At 34.4% G+C, this 20734-nt stretch overlaps 3 protein-coding genes across 9 annotated transcripts; all 3 read right to left on the bottom strand.

Moving 5' to 3' along the window:
* Positions 1 to 309: 309 nt before the first annotated feature.
* LOC124832219 (muniscin carboxy-terminal mu-like domain protein) lies at positions 310 to 2718 on the bottom strand. Its single transcript, XM_088105295.1, has 2 exons — positions 2500 to 2718; positions 310 to 2393 (listed from the first exon to the last, which is right to left on the bottom strand). Exons 1-2 carry the CDS (start codon positions 2701 to 2703, stop codon positions 507 to 509), a joined length of 2091 nt encoding a protein of 696 aa, XP_087961421.1. The 5' UTR covers positions 2704 to 2718; the 3' UTR covers positions 310 to 506.
* A 621-nt stretch (positions 2719 to 3339) lies between these two features.
* LOC124832218 (Syntaxin/t-SNARE family protein) lies at positions 3340 to 6818 on the bottom strand. 2 transcript variants are annotated; one of them, XM_047306369.2, is made up of 6 exons: positions 6415 to 6818; positions 5692 to 5806; positions 4843 to 5517; positions 4643 to 4760; positions 4196 to 4255; positions 3340 to 3619 (listed from the first exon to the last, which is right to left on the bottom strand). In XM_047306369.2, exons 1-5 carry the CDS (start codon positions 6441 to 6443, stop codon positions 4230 to 4232), a joined length of 963 nt encoding a protein of 320 aa, XP_047162325.1. In that variant the 5' UTR covers positions 6444 to 6818; the 3' UTR covers positions 3340 to 3619; positions 4196 to 4229. The 2 variants fall into 2 exon arrangements, with proteins under 2 accessions (XP_047162325.1, XP_047162324.1); XM_047306368.2 differs by having other exon boundaries at positions 6440 to 6817.
* Positions 6819 to 10077: 3259 nt separating this feature from the next.
* Positions 10078 to 19743, bottom strand: LOC124832221 (SET domain-containing protein). 6 transcript variants are annotated; one of them, XM_088105293.1, is made up of 12 exons: positions 19476 to 19686; positions 18881 to 18960; positions 18551 to 18679; positions 17986 to 18289; positions 17771 to 17889; positions 17197 to 17329; positions 13400 to 13476; positions 12638 to 12835; positions 12017 to 12272; positions 11706 to 11884; positions 10810 to 10910; positions 10078 to 10732 (listed from the first exon to the last, which is right to left on the bottom strand). In XM_088105293.1, the coding sequence occupies exons 2-12, from the start codon at positions 18950 to 18952 to the stop codon at positions 10582 to 10584; spliced, it is 1719 nt and encodes a 572-aa protein (XP_087961419.1). In that variant the 5' UTR covers positions 18953 to 18960; positions 19476 to 19686; the 3' UTR covers positions 10078 to 10581. The 6 variants fall into 6 exon arrangements, with proteins under 6 accessions (XP_087961419.1, XP_047162329.1, XP_087961418.1 ...); XM_047306373.2 differs by having other exon boundaries at positions 12017 to 12206; positions 19476 to 19679; XM_088105292.1 differs by having other exon boundaries at positions 17771 to 18289; positions 18881 to 18969; positions 19476 to 19703.
* Positions 19744 to 20734: the final 991 nt, after the last annotated feature.

Genomic DNA, 20734 nt, shown 5'->3' with positions numbered 1-20734 from the left:
AAATAACTCAAGCTGAAACTTTTAATTAACCTTGATTCAATAAAGTAACCAAACTTGAGCTATCAACTCCTTTGACAAGCCAAGTCCAAACTTTAAGAGTTGGGTTCGGCTTGACTTGTTTAAACCTCTCTAATAACCACCAAAGGCTACCATCTACTGTTGATGATCTTGATTCCTAGTTATTGTTAAATTTTCAGCAGACATTAGCAAGTTTTAAGAATATATTGCCTGCTGTTCATCTAGAATGATACATAGAATTATTATTGCAAATAAGAATCACCAAAATGAGCACGGGGTAATACTAGCAAGTAACATTGCAAAGAGGAAATACAGTTCATTGAAGTAAAATCATAGCCACAGTACAGAGAAACAAATATTTTCAGATAATTCCAGAGTTCGAGGTACATGATCAATATCCAAGAATGCTATAAACACAACCAAATCATAAATCTCATGGACACAAAATGAAAAAGTACAGCTCCTGCTAATCATCTATGATTACAAAATCAATCGCACATGTATACCCCACTCTCAAGTCTGTCACTAACCTCGTAGAAGTCTGTCTTACCCTCTGAAGCCGGCCGTATAGAAACTCCAGACAATGACTGGGTTACTTGTTCTGAAAATTTCACATAACCAACAACCTCAATTTCCTCATCATCTTCACTGGAATCTACCGGCATCCGAACTCTCAACCTACCAGGAGAGCCCTTCAACGGAATTTCTGGCACAAGCCATTTAATTTCTCTTTCGGTCCTATTTAACACAGCTTTTGGAGAAACCTTCAACAGAGTAGGATCAACGGGCAGTTTAAGAGTGAAAGTAACATCATGCAAGGGGACTAACAAATCAGGGTTTGAAGCATATTGTATCATGACAGAAAGCAAACTCCCAGTATGCCGTTTCGTAAGTCGAATCCTCAAAGGCAACGGCGTCAACCTAGGAACTAAGCTATACTTAATAATTGGTATTGGCTCCTCAGAGGCCGCAGTCCTCACATGAAACAACCCATTACCAAGACTACTAACACGCGAATTCTGAATAACAAATCTCTTAACAGCACTGGTTCCTTCAATTCGGAATGAGAATTCAGTTTCCTTATCACCAGCAGTTTTGGGTGGTATAGTTCTGAGGTAAACAACACCCATCAACCCCACTCGTGCTAGCAACGATTCCCTAAACTCTGCACTAATCACCTCAGAGATATACATCTCAGGACCCTTCATCTCAGTTTTCTTCACCAACAAGTTTTCAAGTGGAGTTCCTGAACCACTTTCAGCAGCTGCTTTAGGAGCAGCATCAGGCCCAGTTTGCAACAATTCAACCCCACCAAGACCTTGCGGTTTGGGAGGTTTGGTTGTGCCCACAAACTCGGAAGGATCCAGTCCACCACCCCAAGCATCGTTGAAACCTTCAAAAGCTTCTCCAATAGAAGCTTGCTCATTCCCAAACTCAACTCCACCGTAACTCCCTTCAAAACCCTCCACATTTATCTGCGTGGATTGAGTAGCCTCAGGAGGAGGCAATGTGGTGACATCAAGCCCCTCCAAAGCTGAGGTTAAATCGGTAGCAGGGTCCTTTGTTTTCTTGAAACCTTCAACAAGTTCCTGCGGCTTGTTAATAGCATCACTAGCTGCAAAAGGGTCCTCCACCTGAGACTCTTCCGGCTTCTGCTGCGGCTCCTCCTGCGTTTCGGGCTGGGCCGGGGCAAGGCTGGCGGCGACCTCTTCGCCAGCCTCGAGCGTCTCCGGCGGCAACTCGAAGGAGGCGGTGGATAAGGCGTCGATGCAGGCCTGGTGCTCGAGCGAATGCACCTCCGCCGTGAGCCACGTCTCGGCGCCGCGGATCTTGTTCTCGGTGTCAATGGCCGAGTGGACCATCTTGGCGATGCTCTCGCCGTGCATGGTGGAAAGCATGGCGGCGAGACGGATGTTGCTGACGCCGCGGAGGACAATGTCAAGGGCCATGTAGATCTCGGCGTACTTGCGGCTGAGCTTCTCCGGCGTGACATCGACGCCCCGGCACGCCGTCACGACAACACTGACGGCCTGGTTTACGATGTGGATGCATTCGAACACGTTGACGGAGTTGTCATGGTCCGCGACGGTTATGCCGAGCACGTAGATGCCGTTCACGAGGCGGTACACCACACGGTAGCGGCTCTCCACCCCGACGATGACCTGGCCGCTCGACGCCGCGAGGGGATCGTCGCCGATTGATTCCGCTGCGTAGGCGTCGTCCGGCGTGGAGTGCTTATTGGCAGCGAGGGCCCGGCGAGTTTGGCGAAACGCGGAGAGGGCGACGAGGGCGCGTGCGGGAGGGAACCACTCGCGCGTCTGGAGAAGTATGTCGGATCCATTGGAGGGTTGCAAGGAAAGCGCTAGACAAGACATCTGAGATTGGGATCGCGTTCAGTTAGGAAATTTGAAATTCTGATAACTCGAAAATGGAAATTGGGGATTGAACATTCAATTTGCTCTCAACACACAGAGCACATACAGAAAGCGAAACTCGCAGATCTGAGTGTGGTGGAGGACTGATTGGACTCGCTACAGGAATCTGGCACCAATGCTCTCCTTTCTCTTTTCCTTTTCTTCCTTCTTCCTCTCTCTCTTTTTTTTTTTTTTGGGTCCAACCATTTCTTCTCTTTCCATTTTGCCTTACCAATAATGTTGGGCCGATATATCCATAGGCTCGGCCCATCACTGCTTACCTACTTAGTATCGTAAAGTCTTATCGTTCCGAGATTTTTTTTTCACTGATTTAAATTTCCCCTCAATTATTTAATGTTGTATAAATTAATTAAAATGTTGTATTTTTCAAATGATATGACGTAACATCATTCATGTCTTCAATAGTGCGACCGGGTGTGCTCTTCAATGGCGTTGAGAATTTGGGATGAAGAGGATCATTTTTACTCGACAGTTTTTCATGTGTGGAATGTCAACCCTATATTTGTGTTTCCATTTTTTGAGAGATTTTATGTATTATTAACATTAACCTTAGAAAGATAAAAAAAAATGTTATTTTCTGTCTGAAAAAGAAATCGACCGGTTAAAAAATGTTTTTGATATTTTAAGACTAATATAACATTTGGGAAATATGGAAGCCTGTGTTCCATCCTTGAAAAACGCATTTCGCCATCGTAATCTTCCGTCCAAGGCTCTTTATTTACATTTGTTTTACACTTAAAACTTTTTATTTATGTAGTTAAAACAATAATTAATTTGTGATAAAAAGCAGTGGTCACAACAGAGTATTAAACGTGTTTGTTTGTTTGTTCCAGCTCATCATATTTAAGTTTGGATGGACGGTTGCATTGAATTGAGACAGTAACAGTGTTGCAAGCAATGTAGCTTAACTTGCATTAAATATTGGATAAATGTATATACATTTTAACATGCCTTAAAAACTAAAATAGAAGCTGTCCCTGTAGGACGCAGAGGTTGGTTGCTATCCTATCAGTATCCACACAATGGTAAATTCATCTTAATCTCAACAACGACAAAAGAGAAGGTCACACCGATTCTCTTCACTGTCCCACCAAAATATATCAAAGGCACTGCCTTAGATCTCGATTGACCACTCACCTTCTCTACCCACCACCACAAGTAAAGCCCTGCAAAACCCAAAAAACATTCATTCATATAACAGTGCCACCCGCCAATTCAAATTAACATGCATATATAAAGCCGAGTTCTTGAATAAAAATTCAGTACAAATCTCTATTAACATGACACAAGTATTCACATCTCTATTTTTCATACAGACCATAACTGTTTGAAGTCAAGTTTTCACTTGAGTTGAAAAAATGATGCTATGTTTGGGATGATGAAGCTGTTTGAATCTGCACACGTTTCGTGTGGTTAAATCTACTTTTGAATAAGTAAACTATCTTGCAAGAAAACCATACAGATCACCACAAACTATCTGACGAAAAAGGAAATGCGATCTTTCTTGGTTCCAAACACGTTTTAAGGAGGAAGGAAACATCTTCATGTTAACTTACACCACACATATACTTGCAAAGGTTTTATTATTTTAACCACTACAGCATATTTTAATGGAATATTTCATTGTTCCGACCATGTTTTAAGCAGAAAGGAAATCTCTTCTTGCTAACTTTCACCTCAAACATACTTGCAACAATTTCAGATTTCATTATTTTAGTCAAGTTCTAAGGTTGTGGAAATACCTCGTAAAATGGTTGAGCGAAGCTGCCGTTTAACTCAAGATGAATAGAGTACAAAGGGAACTGCAGAGAAAGGGAAGAAAATATCATTTAATTAGCGACGCCAAAATTTCAACAGCAATTACAAGATTGATCATTCATTCCCCATATAATGCCATTATTCTATCTGAAAAGCCTCAGTCCTCATTCTGTTTCTTTCTACCCCAGAAATTAAGAACAGATACAGAAAAAAAATAAAATAGTAATCTCAAGCAATTGTAACATATTTAACCATTTGTGTGTTTTAATAAGCATCATAACAAAGATCATAGGAACTAACAAGTTTCAAGATCTGCTAACCAATATGTTAATGCTCACGCATTATATTAACTTTGTTGATCGGAACATGAAAGTAGAGCTGAAATAAGCAGAAATTAGAGAATCCTTTATGAGCAGGAACGGAAAGCTTACCAAAGAGAAAAATGGTCAGCATTAGAACAAGTGTAACTTGAACAGAACACCCATATCGTGGGTGGAATGGCCTTTGAAACTGTCTCTGGTTCTGGCATATACGAATGCGTCCAAAACGCTGCACAGTACAAAAATCTGACTGTAAGCAAAGAAAACTAGAAGAAAATTTCCCTATCTCTTTATGCACTTATTCATCTAACCTGATTGAACATACGAACTACTCGCATGGCCTGAGGATATTCTTCAAACTTTTGTTTCCAAGATAGATTTTTGAATCCTTTTTCTTTAGGGGTGGCATCAACAGTCCGTGGAGTATTATCTCTTGGCTCATCTTCGTCAGGAATTACAATTTTTAGAGCACCGTAATTAGGTGGATTCCACGTCTTTCTTGTACTTGTTCTATCTGTTTGAGAAACTATCTCATCATTACTTCTGGAAACAGCATCTGCTTTTATTTCTATCACATAATTTGCATCCTTGTTAGCAGAAATGACATCCTTAGAAGACTTTTCACTAACAGATAAATCCCGGTTGCAGAAAGTGTTTATATCTACGTTTTTATCTTCTTTTTTGACTTGTTTCTGCTGAAGTGAGCTTATCTTCGTGGCGGTAGCTTCCATGGATTCATCATCAGTGCTTTTAATGGTCTGACAAGTTCCGGATAGAAACGCAGCCAGATCATCTCGCTCTTCTTCATCCAGATTTACCCACCGAAGGGGTTGCTTGCCTTGCTCAATAAAAGATTCTCTTAGTGCTTCTTCAACTTGGGTAATTTGGCTTTCAATGGCAGAAATAAACTGCCTATGCCTAGCGCTTGAATTGTCATCACCATGATGTCGGTAGCTTAGCCTGACAGCTTTCTCAAACTCCTCTAACTAACACAACAAAGAATATTCAATCTCAAGGGATATGACAAGAAACAATGGAGAGAGTTGACTTATAAGAGAATCTACAATAAGAAAACTAAAGATTTTTGTTGCAAAAGTACATAGTAAAAAAAGGTACAAAGGGAGAGGAATTCAATATGAAAGAAAAGTATATTGACTTACCTGCCATTTTGCAGTGCCTAAAGCAGTTTGTAGCTTCCTACATAGTTCATTTAATTCCGCAGGAGTTGACCTTTCTCTCTTTTCTCTCAACCATGCCCTGTAAGCAGATTCCATTCTGGGTAAAGAGAGACATGAAATTTATGTCAGACATAAATGACAGTCCAATTGTTTTCTTCAGCATGCCATGGTCCAATATATTTATAGACTATAGTGATAATGAAGACATGCCCAAACTCCATCCTAAATTAGGACTGACTCGAAAAAGGACATGCCAGTGCATAGATCATCCAAATAGCTTCAAGTATTTTGACCCCAGATAAGATGGGAATCTACTGTAAGTTTCCATTCATATCATTTACACACCGGATAAGATCAAATAAATATCAACTTAGCAATAGTTCCAAAATTTGATTCAAGGGAAAATATAGTCTAGATTCTCTTCCACGCAACAATACCTCCCCTTCGTTTCTATTATTTACCCCAACTACCAAAAACTCCATATGCAAGCGCCAAAGGAAAAGAAAAATCTACCAATTTTTTTTTAAAAGAAAAAGTTTAACTGAGCAAAGAACAAATAAGAAATAGGAAGAACGAAAGACACAACACGGCGATTGGAGAAACAACCCACCAGAACCCAAAAACCCACACATACCCAACATGATCTCAACCCACAAGATGCGTTTTTTAACCATAGAATTCATCTAATCTCGTGATTAAATCAACCTAAGAGACGAATCGGGGAACGTACACATCAGCCGATTCCTGCACCTCTTCCGCCGCAGAGAAAAAAGCGTCCTTTCGCCATAGATCAAAGCTATTAGCTACCAGCATCTTCGGCAACACCCAAAACCTCCTAACGACCCAAACGAAAACCGGACAGAAAAGGGAAAAGACAGAAAGTCGAATCCCTCCAAGCAGGAAGGAAGAAACCCACACAAGAAGCTATGTCTGGATGAAGAACAAAAGCTATTGGGTGGGTCAAAATGCCACCGTGTTCTTTCTCTTTCTTCCCCTTTGTGTTACGGCGACAGAACACCGAGCGAGGGGAGAAGAAAGAGAAAGATACCTCCGAACGAACAGAGAGAGAGAGAGAGAGAGACGTTCAAGCGACCCTTCTCTCTTTTTTATCCTCCACGTTTTGTTTTTCCGGTTCCCTTATTTCGGTTGGTCATGATCAGGTGCTGGCAATTCCACCATACCCCATGCTTTCCAGCAAAGATTATCAGCCACGTGTACGAAGGGTACACGTGGAAGGTAGAAGTGTTAACATGGAGGGCTATGATTAGGGCTGTCACAACCATTTCTATTATTTTCTTGGGCCCGTATATATTTTGTTATTTTTTCTAAGTGTATGTGATATAGAAAATATTGTTTGAATATATGATTTTTTAGGCTTGTGATTTGGCTGCTCTGATAATGCCATTATTATGTCAAAAGCAGCGAAAGAAAGTAAAAATAGAGTTGCCACCTAAATGCATCCTAGTCACACTTCACTTCCCAACCTTTTTTTTTTCTTTCCTGTTTTTTCTGGTGGCCACAAACCAAATTTTGTTTTCTTTAGGTTTATTTGTTGTTTATTGATTTTATTTTATTTTTTAGTTTTGGAAATATTTTTAAACCATTAAATAAAACCTACCAAAGTGGATAAAAACAAGTTCTTTTATCTGATAAAACCCATTTTGGAAATAAACTATATGGACTTTCGAAAAGTGGCCGTCAGCAAGAGTGGGATTGATCAAGGTTGCCGAATTCACCTTAGCATTTCACTCATCAGATATAAATCGGAATACGGATTAATATAAATAAAATTTTCAGATTTAATTTATATTAAGTCAAGCTTTAAAAATTAAAATAATTTAGTTTTATTTTAGTGTTGAATAAATGATATGAATATACTGGATATTTAGTAAAAAAACTTTTGTAATAAACTATTAAATTTCAACAAAAAACTATCATATCAAAAATAATATTGAAATTTAAACATATATTTTTACTTAATTTCAATGAAATTATAATAATATTTTAATTTAATCTAGTTGGGCTTGAATGAGTTTTAAAAATTGAAACTAAATTCGACAGTTTTTATTCACACAAAATTTTGTTTGCATGATGTAATTTATTTTTTTTCTAAATTATGCTTACAGATTCAGACAATTATGGTTGATTGTGAAAAAATATTCGATTATGTTACAAACAACATTAAATTAAATTAAAATATCAACAAGTAATTAATTCAATCGGTACTAAACTTGATCCAACAGAAAAAACATATTTTTGGAAAGAAGATTCTCTCGTAATAAATCAGATTTCTACGAAAGTTTCTCATTAATAAAAAAAAAAGTGGAAGATACTTCATCCTAATAACACAATTATTAAAAAAATTGAAATAATTAAAATTTGAAAAAAGAAAAAGTTAATTATTAGAACTCACAATTTCTTGTGTAGTATTTTTTAAATAACCTTTTTTTATAGAGTTTAACTCTCAAATCAATTATAATCAAATTGACATAAGGAGGAAATTGTATTAAAACAGAAATAAAAGATTAAAATACAATGCTAATAAATTATTTGATATAGTTTTCAAAATAAAAATAAAAGATTATAAGAGGAAACATTATTAAAAGGAAAATAAATTATACTTAAATATTTTGTCCAAAAAAGAAGTGCAATTATGTCCATTAATAAATATTACAAAAGAGTCGGTTACCCAGCTCACTCGGGCATATGATTGATGTAATGAATAAATATTTAGTTTATATTTAAAAATTAAAAATAATTTGATGTGAAAATTCATTTTCAAAAAATAAGAATTAAAATGAAATAAATAATATTAAACATTAATAAGTAAAAGGGTTACATTTTAAAATAATAATATATTAAAATAAGTTACTTTAATAAATATGAATTTTTAAATTAATTGATTTTATTTCATTTATCACCTTTTAATTATATATTTTCCCCAATATAAAACCATATAAAATATATTAATAAACATGAAATTGTTTAATTTAATTTTAATTAGAAACATATAAAATTAATATTAATATTATGATCAGAAATCAAACTCTTGCCTGGCTTTTTAAAGAACCCAGTTATTTACTAACTGTACCACTTTAGTGATTTCCACCAAATATTTGGTTGTCACATGTTCCTTTTAAACTAATGGGACACCCAAATTTAAGAGGGAGTGTTTGTGTCTCTCATTTTAGTAGTTGGACTTATGATCAAAACAAAAATAATATAAATATGCATTTTCTTCTATCTTTGTCGGTCACCTCCGATGTTGAAGCCAATCTAGCAATGCGTGAATCACATGATTCAGATAAAAAGTCAAACACATTTGTTTGAAGTTACGAGTGAGATTAGCACGATAATTTTTTTTTCTCTATTTCATTTTGAAATGGATATTGTATTTTAGTTGAACCAAATTTTTAACGTACGCTGAGTTTTATTTTATTTTTGAAATTGTTTGAACATAGTAACGTCAACTTCTGTGTAAATTGAGTTTTTTCTTTTTCAACACTAATATAATTGATCTGGTATATAGTATGTGTGTACTTAGTAAATAAAACAAAGTGACACGGACAACAAAATGAAAAGGGTGATTGCTAGAATGCGTCCTACATGCTAATTGAAACGAAACGAGTATATATTGACAATAATAGAAAAGATGAAAAGGAAAAGGAAAATAAAAGACAAAAGAAATTAATATGTGAGACTCTTAAATAACGAAAATTACTATAATATTTTTAATAGTTAAATATATTTTTAATTTTTAAATTTAGACATAAAATTAATTTTGTTTCTATTCAAAATTGTAATATATTTTAATTTTTCAAATTAAAAAATAAATTAATATAGTTTTATTAATTCAATATGTTAACCTTTTTATTTGTTAACCAGTTTTCAAAACTGATATTTAAACTAAAATATATTATAATATATTATACTGTGTAAATAACTCAAACTTCAATCAAAAACATCATTTGATATATGAAAAAACTTAAATTATATTTATTTATTTTTAATTTTTAAATATAAAAATCAAATTATATAAAAAATTTGAATTCAAAAAATTCAATTTTACCTTTAAGAACTAAAAGTATCTTTAATCCTATTTTTAATATCTTTTGTCATATATTTATTTGTACTTAAAGTTATCATGTTGTATTCATATTGTATTTTCCAATTCATAATAAGATTCTTGATTCATCATTTATTAAGAATATCCTATTCATAAACCTGTTCTTGATAGTTCTTCTGTACATAAAAATACCGGTTAAAGTTAGCGTCAATAATCAATAAAACTTACAGATTTACTCTACTATATGATAACCGTAACATCACTTCAGACTTAAAATTTTAATTTAATTAATACACATAATATATGCTAATAGTATTTCTTTTTTATCACTATATGATTTAATAAATACTATAAAATAATAAATACAAACGTGTCAGAACATCAACAAAAAGTCATTCAAAATAAATTCATACTAAGTATGCTTGCCGATTTAATTGATTGATATAGGACTTTCTGGACCGCATATTTTAAAGATAATGCAAATGCACATACCATTATTTAGGCGAATCTTCCTCTTAAGCATTTTGGATGGTAGGTTTTGCATTAGTTAGCACTAAAGAAACACGTGGAGCCAGCAGTTACGCCAAACAACTTCCTTCTCCCTGAAAATAAAAAAATTCAGGAAGTGGAACCATCCATTTCACCAAAGAAGAAATTCTGTGCTGTCTGTCAGAATGGAGCATCCAAGTTCAACCACATAGCTAATGACAGCAAAGATTGACGGAGTTTTATAGTACAAAATGATTGTTACGCTTCAAGGTCCAAACGACCGTCTTCTTAAAGGCACAATGATCCAACATGTTCAATTAGCCTAGGATGTCCTCAGCCATGCACTTGCATAGTTCGTTCTTTAACATATCCATACCAGCGAGACACGAGGTTGAAACAGAACAGGCAATTCGTCTTTGTGTACTTTTAAAATCCATAGCCAATTTTTCATCCCAACAGCAGTTTTCTCTGACGACAAAAAAATACCATGTCACCAAATGAAACCTCATGATTTTTTTCCGCAAATAACTGGTTAATGCCTTCACCTGTAATTAAGATCGATTTCGCCCATATTTTCAATCATGTCATCGAAGATATCTTTGAGATTTTCAAGAACTTCCAGCTCATTTTCCAAGTTTTCTTGCAACTACAAAACAAAATAATCAATATACATTAAAAAGGTAAATTAGTAAAATTTTGACCAACATCACAGTATCTTAAAAAAACAAGGACCTTTTACATCCACTTCAACCTCACAAAATCCACTTGGTAAAATATCATAAAATAAGAATTACACCTCCTTATATGTCACAATTTGGTCATATCACTTAAACGATACGATATCTCTAAACTAGAAAGTAGAAAGAATAATGAATGTGGTGCATGTTTTTTTAACAAGAACTTTCTACTTTTCATTCTTTAACCATACTTTATAAATAAAATATTAAATGGAAAAAATAAATTTAATATTTTCAAAATGTTCTGACTACCACAAATGTGATAGACACTGTTAGGGTCACCTCCATTTAAACTAGTGTTCATTTTGAAGCTCAAACTTGGTTCTATCACAATTTTACCCATGGATAAAGGGAGGAAAGTGTATTTTAATCACAGCAAGTCCACACAACATATAATCATCTCAAGGATTAAAACTATCTACATCCGAGGATTGTCCACTAGGAAATTCAGACTTATTCCTAATCCAGGAACAGAAAATATAAAATGTGTTCGATTTTACCTACATTTAATGAGTACAAGTATTAAAAAGTGTTTAATAGGAAGATTTAAACTTAACCATGAAGGAGGAATGCGTTCTAGCAAGGAGTAGAGGGGAATATGATTTTCTCTTTCTCTGAAGTGATGTAAAACTATGCATTGCGTAAGAAACTTCTAATAAACAAGTTTGAGAACAAGATATGATGGAAAGGAGAAAGAAAAATACAAAGGTCTTTGTTCGCAGCATTGGACTTCGAGATCTCCGAAGATGGTCCAATAATGGAGAGGGAAGACCATAGTAGAATATCTTGTGATCCCTGGAGAGCCAGGTACCACGCACCATGTGACTCGTCCAGTTGGACTTGGGTATATCCTCACCAGAATCAACGTCGGCACCGTCAATGTCTGTAAATGATAATTAGTTAGAACATCAATCAGATAGACAGGACTAGGTAAGGCGCAACAAATTCAAGAAGGGACATCACTTGAGATATCTATGGTCAAGAGGGAATATGAGAGAACGGAGCGAAACGTTACCTAACGGAATAACATCATATGGATTGTCTCCTTGTGGTAAAAAACCATAAAAGGTAATTAGATGAGAGCTGGAGAAGTTGCCGTAGCTTAAGCAGCATTCTTCTCCAGATTTGCATGGTCTTGATAGACAAAATTTCAGTGAATTTTTTGCAGGATCCACTTGGCCATAGTGCATAACATGCGGGCACAGCTGTCGTCGAGGTCCAAAACAGAAGAGAAATAACATTTCTAGGTGTAAAACGCTGCAATGCAAAACCTTGGTATTTCTTAAATAATTGTGTATAATCAAAAAACGTCACGAACCAAAGTAAATAATTGTCAAACATTAGATATCACAGAACTGCTAACTCAGGTATAGAAAGTAACAAATTATTTAGTCGAGCTCAGCAATAATTGATATCAACTTGCAGGTAGAATCAATCTAAAAGAAATGTCAACCCAGTTACGCCGTTCTTAATAACGTAAATTACAACCCTTGTATTTTCAAATTTCGTTACCCTTAGTGTACTCATTAAATTCAATGACCAAAACATAATATCTGAAGATCACAAATTTTTATCTAAATATTCAATAGCAAAGGCAGCACGAAGACAAAACATGAGAAATAGAGAATATACGTACTGAATGATTGAGAAATCCAGCAATAGGGATCAAGCATGTTTTTATCTTTCCATCGGAATACATTATCTTCATGCTATTAGAGTACCAAAGTTCACAAGCCCATAAAAATTTCTCCCATGTGTACAGCTCTGGTGGAAATATATCAGGAAAAGTATTGCACAGAGCAGGGAACAACTCATCATATTGAGCATGCAGGAACTGCCACAGAAAAGAAAAAACAAAATTGTCATTCTTTACATGCCAGAAACTTTCAACAGTACGTCGTGAAAAAAAGAACAGGAAATTAAGTTTTCGTTGATCGTTTTATTTCTTCCCCTATAAATAATAATATATCAAACGAAGAATATTTATTAGTGTTAGAAGTGGACTTTAAGTCTAACTCAACCCCACAAAACCGGCTTGTAGGGTGAGGTTTGCACCCACTTATAAACTATGAATTGGCCTTATCTCTAGTCGATGTGGGACTTCCAACAATTAGAAATGAAAAACTTCAGATATAACAAGCATAGTCCAAAACTTAACTCCCAAGCATAGTCCAAGAGATCCCTCAATTTAACAAGCTATACTTTCTAAGTAACTTCAGATTCTGGCTAGTACTTAGAAGGGGCAGATACAGCCTTAACTTTAACACGATCAACAACTTAAACCCTCAATAAACTAATAACAATAGTTCAGTGTTTCAGTACACCTCAAAGGAGAGTATAACCTTCTATCTAAACACAAGCATATCAATAAAGATGTCATAAACTAGGAATTTATTACCTGTCTTGCTTGCATTATCTCTTCCAACAGCAAGGTTCCATCTAACACTGTAATTGCTTCAATGCTGAAACTCAAACCTGCAATTTTAAATGCCAAAGCATAATTATCATAATCTTGTTCACATTTCAAATTCTACTATTTAGCTCAGTATTTATTTGTATTATTAGAAAGATCTCAAATGACTTTCTACGGTGCACTAAATTAATGAATTTGTGCAATGTCCTATCATCAATACAAAACTCAATTTAACGATTTATTAATTGTAATTTTTCTTTTGTCAAACCTCATGAAAGAAATTGAAAATTCATATAAGCTTAAATTGGTAGATGAAAAGGAATTGAAGGTGCACTTCTCACTTTTCTATTTGATCATTCCACTACTTTATTTGTCACCAACTCATTTAATACACGCACTTTATTTGGCTATTTCATTGCTTCATTTCCATTATTCAAAAAGAGGCGCCGAAAACTCATATATAACTAATAATTTCATTGAGACTTGTGGTTAAGTTGTTTTTATCTAGTTCAAATTTCAAATGATTATATTGAACTGAAAAAAGTATATCATATATACACATTTTTAATGCTAAAGCAAAATATCAATCTATAAGGCCGAAATTTGGCCAAATTTAGCTGAGTCGACCTTGATCGGATTTTGGTCAAGTTGGCCCTGAATGAATTTCGAAAGAGTAGGCCCCGACCAAATTTCGCTTGAGTCGGTCCTAGCCAAAATTCTACTGAATTTGGCTGAGTCAACACCGGCTAAATTTTAGCATTGTTGGCCTCGACCGAATTATGGTTGAGTCAGCCTTGATCGAAATTTGACCGAGTTTGGCCGAGTCTGGCCCAACCGAAAGTTGGCCAAATTCAGGCAAGTCGGCCCTAACCGAGTCGGCTTAGTCAACTCTAACTGAATTTCAATGGATTCAACCTCTATTGAATTTCGGCTTAGTCAACCCTGACTGAATTTTGAAAGAGTCAACCCCGGTCAAATTTCTCCCGGACAAATTTCGACTGAGTCAGCTCTTGTTGAGTTAGCCTTGGCCAAAATTTAGTCAAGTCAACCCTAGACGAAATTCGGCTAAGTCGGTCCGAACCAAATTTCGGTCAAGTCAACTAGCCAAAATTTTGTCAAATTTGGCCAAGTCTGCCCCAGCCAAAACTTTGGCCAAATTCAGCCAAGTCGACCCAACAGAATTTCCACCGAGTCAACCCTAACCCAAATTTGGCCCCACCCTTAGCCAAAGGTCATAACAGGTTTGCCTAGGCAGAATGTCGAGATAGGCTAAATCAGATCAATAATTGAGACGAGTCGCTCAAGCCAAGGGTTAAGACTTATATGCCCGACTCAAGTCGAAGGTCGACTTGGGCCGATCTAGGCTGAAATTGGAGTCTAGTAGGCTTGGGCCAATGGTCGAGATGGGATGACTCATACTGAAGATTAAGACAGGCCCACCTAAACCTAAGGTTTAATAATATATTTTAAAAAGTTAATTCTTTTTTCATGTTTAAAATGAAAGCTCATGGGTTGGCCCTGACCCATAGGGCTTTTGTGTGCTTTTTGAGCCTGTAGGATATTTTAATGAGGGGGCCTTTTGGCCCTGTGAGATTTTTTGGCCCCAAAATACATGGGTTAGGGCCAAGCCTTTTGGGTTGAGCCAAATTGACAGCTCTATCTATGGTATTAGTTACTTATGAACTTATTAAACTCAAACAATAATTTCAAGAACTCATTTGAAGTGTTTATTATACAAATAACACTCATTTTTGGCAATCATTCATGCTGCAGATAACCTTCAATCAATATTCATGAGAGAGAGAACCAAAAACATTGACATAAATTGTCATTTCAATAGAAAATATCCAATATAGTCTATAGAGGCAACACCATTCAGTTGATTAATTCTAATGACAAGCTAGTCTTTGAGTGGTCCTTATATAAGTACATATGCAACAAGCTTGATGCATATGAAATGTATCTCTAGCTTGAGAAGGCATAGGAAAACATGCAAATAATGTCCAGATTAGTTGTAATGTTTACAATGAGGATAATTGCATAGATGTAATTATTATAAGTTTATATAACTCAGCTCCATATGTAATCTACTATCACATGTCTCTCATTTTTTCTCTTTTCTTATAGAACTCATACCAAAGCATGAAGAATAAAACTTGACAAAACCAAATACCCCATGAAAACAATGCATAGGCACGGTGACAACTGCCAAATTTTGTTTTTGGCTACTTGATGAGGCCCGTATGGAGATGAAGCCCAAAAAACCATGGGTCCACTCTTATTGGGAGAATATGGACCCTAGTAAGTGGAAAGTGTATATCACAAGAAGGAAGAAAGGCACTATGTAAGGTGCTGAGCTGGCAGGGGTAGTAGGGTCAATCCCTTGAGACTGTTAGAGGTTGTTAGGGTGAGAGAAAGAGGAATGCTATTATAGGGAATATTGAGAGAGAGAGAGAGAAACGGGGGGAAGGTTTTAGGGTATAGAGAATCATCTTGGTTTCTCTGTTTAGAATGGGAGACTCACTCCTTTTGATTTTCCTATCTTTTCAATAATATCATATGCTTTTCTATTACCTGTGTTCTCTGTTCTATTTCTGTATTTTTTTGGTTTCCATCACTACTACTCTACTATTTCCATTCGAAAGGTAGAAAGAAGTCAAATACTTATATGAAGCACAAATACTTCAATTTGCTCCAAGTATCTGTGTTTAATACATATCAGATACCATACCAATACTTCATCGATATGTTTCACAATCTGATAATGATATTTTTTAATGCTTCATGAATACATGTTGGTGAAGTGTCCAAACTTTTAAAGGATTTATATTCAATAACACTACAAGAAACATATAAGTATTTGTATCTCTTCATAAACCAAAGACGAAAATTGTTCTCTTTATGTATTATTTTAAAAGAGTAATGAGATTGAGTGTTATTCCTATACGCAAATGAAAGAGAGGAATTTATGATGACAACAATTTATAACTTTTTAATTTTAGCAATGTGTTTGTAATATGGATTTGCCCAATTTCAGCTATATATTCATTGTGTTTTATGAACTTTCATACATGTTTAAGCATGTATCTTGCACGGACTATTACTGTTATTTTAGAATAACAGTAGCATCATCATATTGGATATCCCATATTTGAGCTCATAGCTTATGTCCAAAAAAATTGAGTTCATAACAGAATTGTCCTTTCGTGAATGTAAAGTAATTTATTATCATTTTTGTGAACTTTTTCGTCTACAAATAAAACTACCACATTAGCCATTTGGACATAAACAAGCCAAAAGGGATATGAAAATAAGAAGTGTTTCCTACTGGATACCAAGAAATAGCCAGGGCACTTGTACAGGTGGACTCCCACTTGCCTTTGAAGGGAATAAATAGGCAAGTGCTACTAAAAGTAGAGATCAATAAAAAAGATACAAAAGTTACAGCCCTAGAGCTAAAAGGGTCTATGCTTCGTGAAAAAATAAAATATAAGGAATGTACAGGTATATCACTCTTGCAAAGTTATCACCATAAAAACAAAAAAACTTCCATGTGGTTGATAACAAACCTGACAATACAGAAATTCAATAAAACTTACATAATTGGAAATCCATAAAGGTAATGTTTGCAGGTAATGTTCAAAGTCCTAGAAAACCACTTGTAAGTGTTTTTAAGCATAAAAGGTTGTGCATCACGATGAATTGCAATTTCGGGGACCCGACCTGTACAAAATTTCTATCCATGTATGTGTATAAAGCACATTATAATAAGGTAAGATTACCTGTATTAAATTTTTCTGGGAGTGTGTCAAAATAAATTTTGAATTTTGAATCACTGTTGTACTTTTCTTTCATACTCCATAATAGCAATATTGTCTCAGATGATATGCCGTCAATTTCTTTTAAGACACCATACTGAATTAGATAAAGGCAATTATCAGATATTAAGAACATATTAGAGTGGTGAACATATGACATTTCCTACTTTCTATTTATTTTAAGAAAAAATTACAACTACAATGTGTCTTATCAAACAAGAGAGGTCGGAGTTCAACTATATTGTCAGTCTTTCCAACAGAGAGAGAAACAGTGCTTCGATTAAAGGATGGTCACGTTAACTAGCATCCTACATTACCTTATTTTACAAAAACAGGGATTGATGAAATGCAGATATAAAATGGGTTTTTATATTCAACTCTTCAATAATGTGGCACCGTGTTGAATGCAAAGGAGGTAAAGGATAATTTATTATCATTCAATAGTTGTTTGCAACAAAAGGAAATTAATCTACCATAGCTTTCTTAAAGAAGTTTTAAATAAACTATTTTCACCTTTTTTTTCAACAAGGAAACATACCATTTCAGTTTCATGAATAAGCTCCTCAGAAATGATAATTGACACAGGAATTTCCAAAGCAATGTCTCCAACTTTTAGATCTTTCCTTGCTATTGCACCTCGACCAGCTCCTTCAATATCTGTGAAGATTTTAGGGGGAAAGAAATTTGTATTATAGATGTTAAAAGGAAAGGTAATATTTGTACAAAAGGAAAGAAAGTCACACTGAAACTTACAAGCTATTTTTAACTGTGTCTTTACGCCATTGCTTTCTCCCCATTCTATCAGGCGTTCTTCTTGGTCACAACTATGGTCTTTTTGAACTACTCCCCCCTTCACACTGTTTTTGTCCCCCACATCAGTAATTAAATCAAGAATTGTTTGGCGTAACCCTTGCAGGATATTTGTATGGAGATGTGAACAACTAGCAAGTGATATGTCAGTGAGAAAAACAATTGAATTGAGAGCCTCCAACTCATTCCTGGGACTGTAAAATTCCATCGACGTGCATACGTCCTCTTCAGCAAAATAAAGTTCCAGCTGCAATTCAATAAATCAGTTCATTCATGACTTGTTAAAGTCCTAAAAGTGAAAAGGCGCGTAGAAAAAGACCAAAAAAACACGGTGTAATTTATTTCAGTTTGCCTCGTTAAATAGACCGAGAAGATAAGCTTATTACATAAAGATGTGTGAAAAATTCGAAGACTACTTCAATCCCTTAACTCTAGTCTATCCAAATATTGGTATATTGATAATGAGTAAATGTACTCAGTATATATTAAAGCGTTAAAAGGAAGTAACCTCATTTAATTGCATGATCCGAGCAATCTGAAGTAACAACTCCACAGTAGCACTCATCCAGTCAGGTTTTGAAGAGCTCCTGAGGTATATCCGTTCTTTGGGACTAAAACCCTTACTTTGTAGTAATTTCTGATAAAACGATGGCATGCAAGTACAAATGGCTTAGGACTCAAGGGTAAATAAAAGGAAGATATTAACATGATAGCTTAATCATTGTGCAGTTGAGCTGCCTTTAAATTTTACACATGAAAATGGAGCAGTTTCTCACCAAATCCTTCACATATTTGAAACTCCTCAACAAAAAAAACAAGCAAAAAGTCTTATTTTTACCTTCTTTTTGTCAAAGAAAGGATCCCTTTCAGGTAATTCAAGAACAATTGAGCACTCCTCGTCAGTATCCATGACAGCAGCTGCAGTGACTAGTTTGAAGTAAGACACCAATCACAAGTCAAAAATATAATTGTAATTTAAGCAGAAGTTCCTCATCAGCATTTGTAAACCACAATCATTCACTATCTTGTCAAAAAAAATGCTAAAACACGAAACCTAAAACTTAAACAATTAAATTTCTACTTATTTTTCATTTCAACATATTCTTGCATAGTTAATTTTCCCCTCGTTTATATGCTTTATATCTATTAACATTTCGATATAAACCTGATTAGATGAAATAAAAGTAGGGGAAAAACACAAAAATAGGAAAGAGAAAATAACGATGTATTTCTGGCAATAGAACTAGAAATAATTGAATATCACATTCTGATTCATATCTGCCTGCATAAGCGAAGTTGAAAATGAATTTCAGCAATCTTTGCCAGTAGTTCGAATCGTTCTATACAATGAATGCGTATTTTCTATGATGACTAGCAATTGTTCAGCAACCAAACATGCATAAATTAAGGTTAGAATCCAAGCAAGATATTACCACGACACGAAAGGCTCCAAAAGAAATCGCGCTAGCGTCAGAGAATAGTACGATGCTCACTTCGTCGTTCTCTTCCAACTGAAGCCGCCAACAAAGCGAGTAACAGAATTTGAGCGGCAAAAAATGAGCAAGAGCTGGTGACAGTAGCGAAGCACAAAATGTAGCCAATTTGAACCTTTGCCCTGGCATCTTCAAAAAACAAATTGATCCAACGGTTAAAAGATACTATTCATACTCATCGTTCGATCCATGAGGTTACAGTAGTTTACGATGGAGCCGCTGCACTAGAAGACAATCTCCCCACGATAATAAAAGTAATAAAACCAACTAACATTTTTTGAGAAAAAGAAAAACAATAAACATTGATTGATCCATATCAGCTTCTTCATACACCTTTATATCCTTCTTCCTGCACTTCCATATAAAAAAAATGGTTTTCCCTTTTGTGCAATATAGAAATTAAAAGCAAATTCTGAGTTGAAATAAAAAATACTTTTAAACTAACAATTTAAAAATTTTAAATAATTTTTGATCAAGTAATTTAAAATTTTATTTCTTTAACTCTACAATTTCTAAAAAATATTTTTGACTTCTAAATTTCGCGACCTAAAAATTAGTTTTAGTTTCTAAATTATATAATTAACTACCAGTAAATAATCTAAAAAGAAAAAAAAGACAAATTAATTTCTTTTATATAAAAGTACAGGAAAAGAGGGTTACTCTTTACATCATCTTATATTGCTTCTTACTATCATATTTTTAAAATATTTCAAAACTATAATTTATATTTTAAAAAATTCTACCCCACTTCTTTTCTTCATGTCAACATTCATTGAAAAAACAAATTCTTTAACGATATGCCACATTGGTTTAATACTTTTTTTTTAGATTTTAGTTTATTAATTTAGTGTATTTTAAATTAATATATAAATATTATTTAAATTTTTTTTAAATTTATTACGTAATTATATATAAATTAATTTTATTTTATTTAATGAAATAATTAATATTAATTTAATTTAATTATATTATTTTTTAATTAATTATAATCAACAGATATTAACGGATGTAGTCTCGTTCATTTAAGTTTTTTTTTATTTTTAGTTTATTAAAATATTATATTTTAAATTAATTTATAGATTATTTAATTTTTTTATATATAATATATTACATAAATTAATTTTATTTTATTTAATAATAATTATTAATTTAGTTAATTTGATTTTTATTTTACTTTAAATTAATTAAACTAATAATAA

The sequence above is a fragment of the Vigna umbellata genome, chromosome 1, assembly GCF_029865625.1.
Source record: "Vigna umbellata cultivar VRB3 chromosome 1, Vumbellata_1.0, whole genome shotgun sequence".
In the NCBI taxonomy this organism is placed as follows: Eukaryota; Viridiplantae; Streptophyta; class Magnoliopsida; order Fabales; family Fabaceae; genus Vigna; species Vigna umbellata.
Note: the sequence above shows the minus strand (reverse complement) of the source record. Positions and strands in the feature narration are given on the sequence as shown.

Bases quoted from the DNA above. Each gene is read 5' to 3' on its own strand.
- LOC124832219 (XM_088105295.1), bottom strand. From the start codon at position 2,703: ATGGGCCGAGCCTATGGATATATCGGCCCAACATTATTGGTAAGGCAA. The intron at 2,394-2,499 runs GTATGTGCTCTG...TCCCAATCTCAG, and splicing joins ATCTGCGAGTTTCGCTTTCT to ATGTCTTGTCTAGCGCTTTC.
- LOC124832218 (XM_047306368.2), bottom strand. From the start codon at position 6,522: ATGCTGGTAGCTAATAGCTTTGATCTATGGCGAAAGGACGCTTTTTTC. The intron at 5,807-6,439 runs GTACGTTCCCCG...CTCTTTACCCAG, and splicing joins GTGCAGGAATCGGCTGATGT to AATGGAATCTGCTTACAGGG. The intron at 4,761-4,842 runs GTTAGATGAATA...TGTACTGTGCAG, and splicing joins TAGTTCGTATGTTCAATCAG to CGTTTTGGACGCATTCGTAT.
- LOC124832221 (XM_088105292.1), bottom strand. From the start codon at position 18,952: ATGGATACTGACGAGGAGTGCTCAATTGTTCTTGAATTACCTGAAAGG. The intron at 12,836-13,399 runs GTAATAAATTCC...TTTCTGTGGCAG, and splicing joins AGATAATGCAAGCAAGACAG to TTCCTGCATGCTCAATATGA. The intron at 10,911-11,705 runs GTATTTTTCTTT...TTTGTTTTGTAG, and splicing joins TGCTGCGAACAAAGACCTTT to TTGCAAGAAAACTTGGAAAA.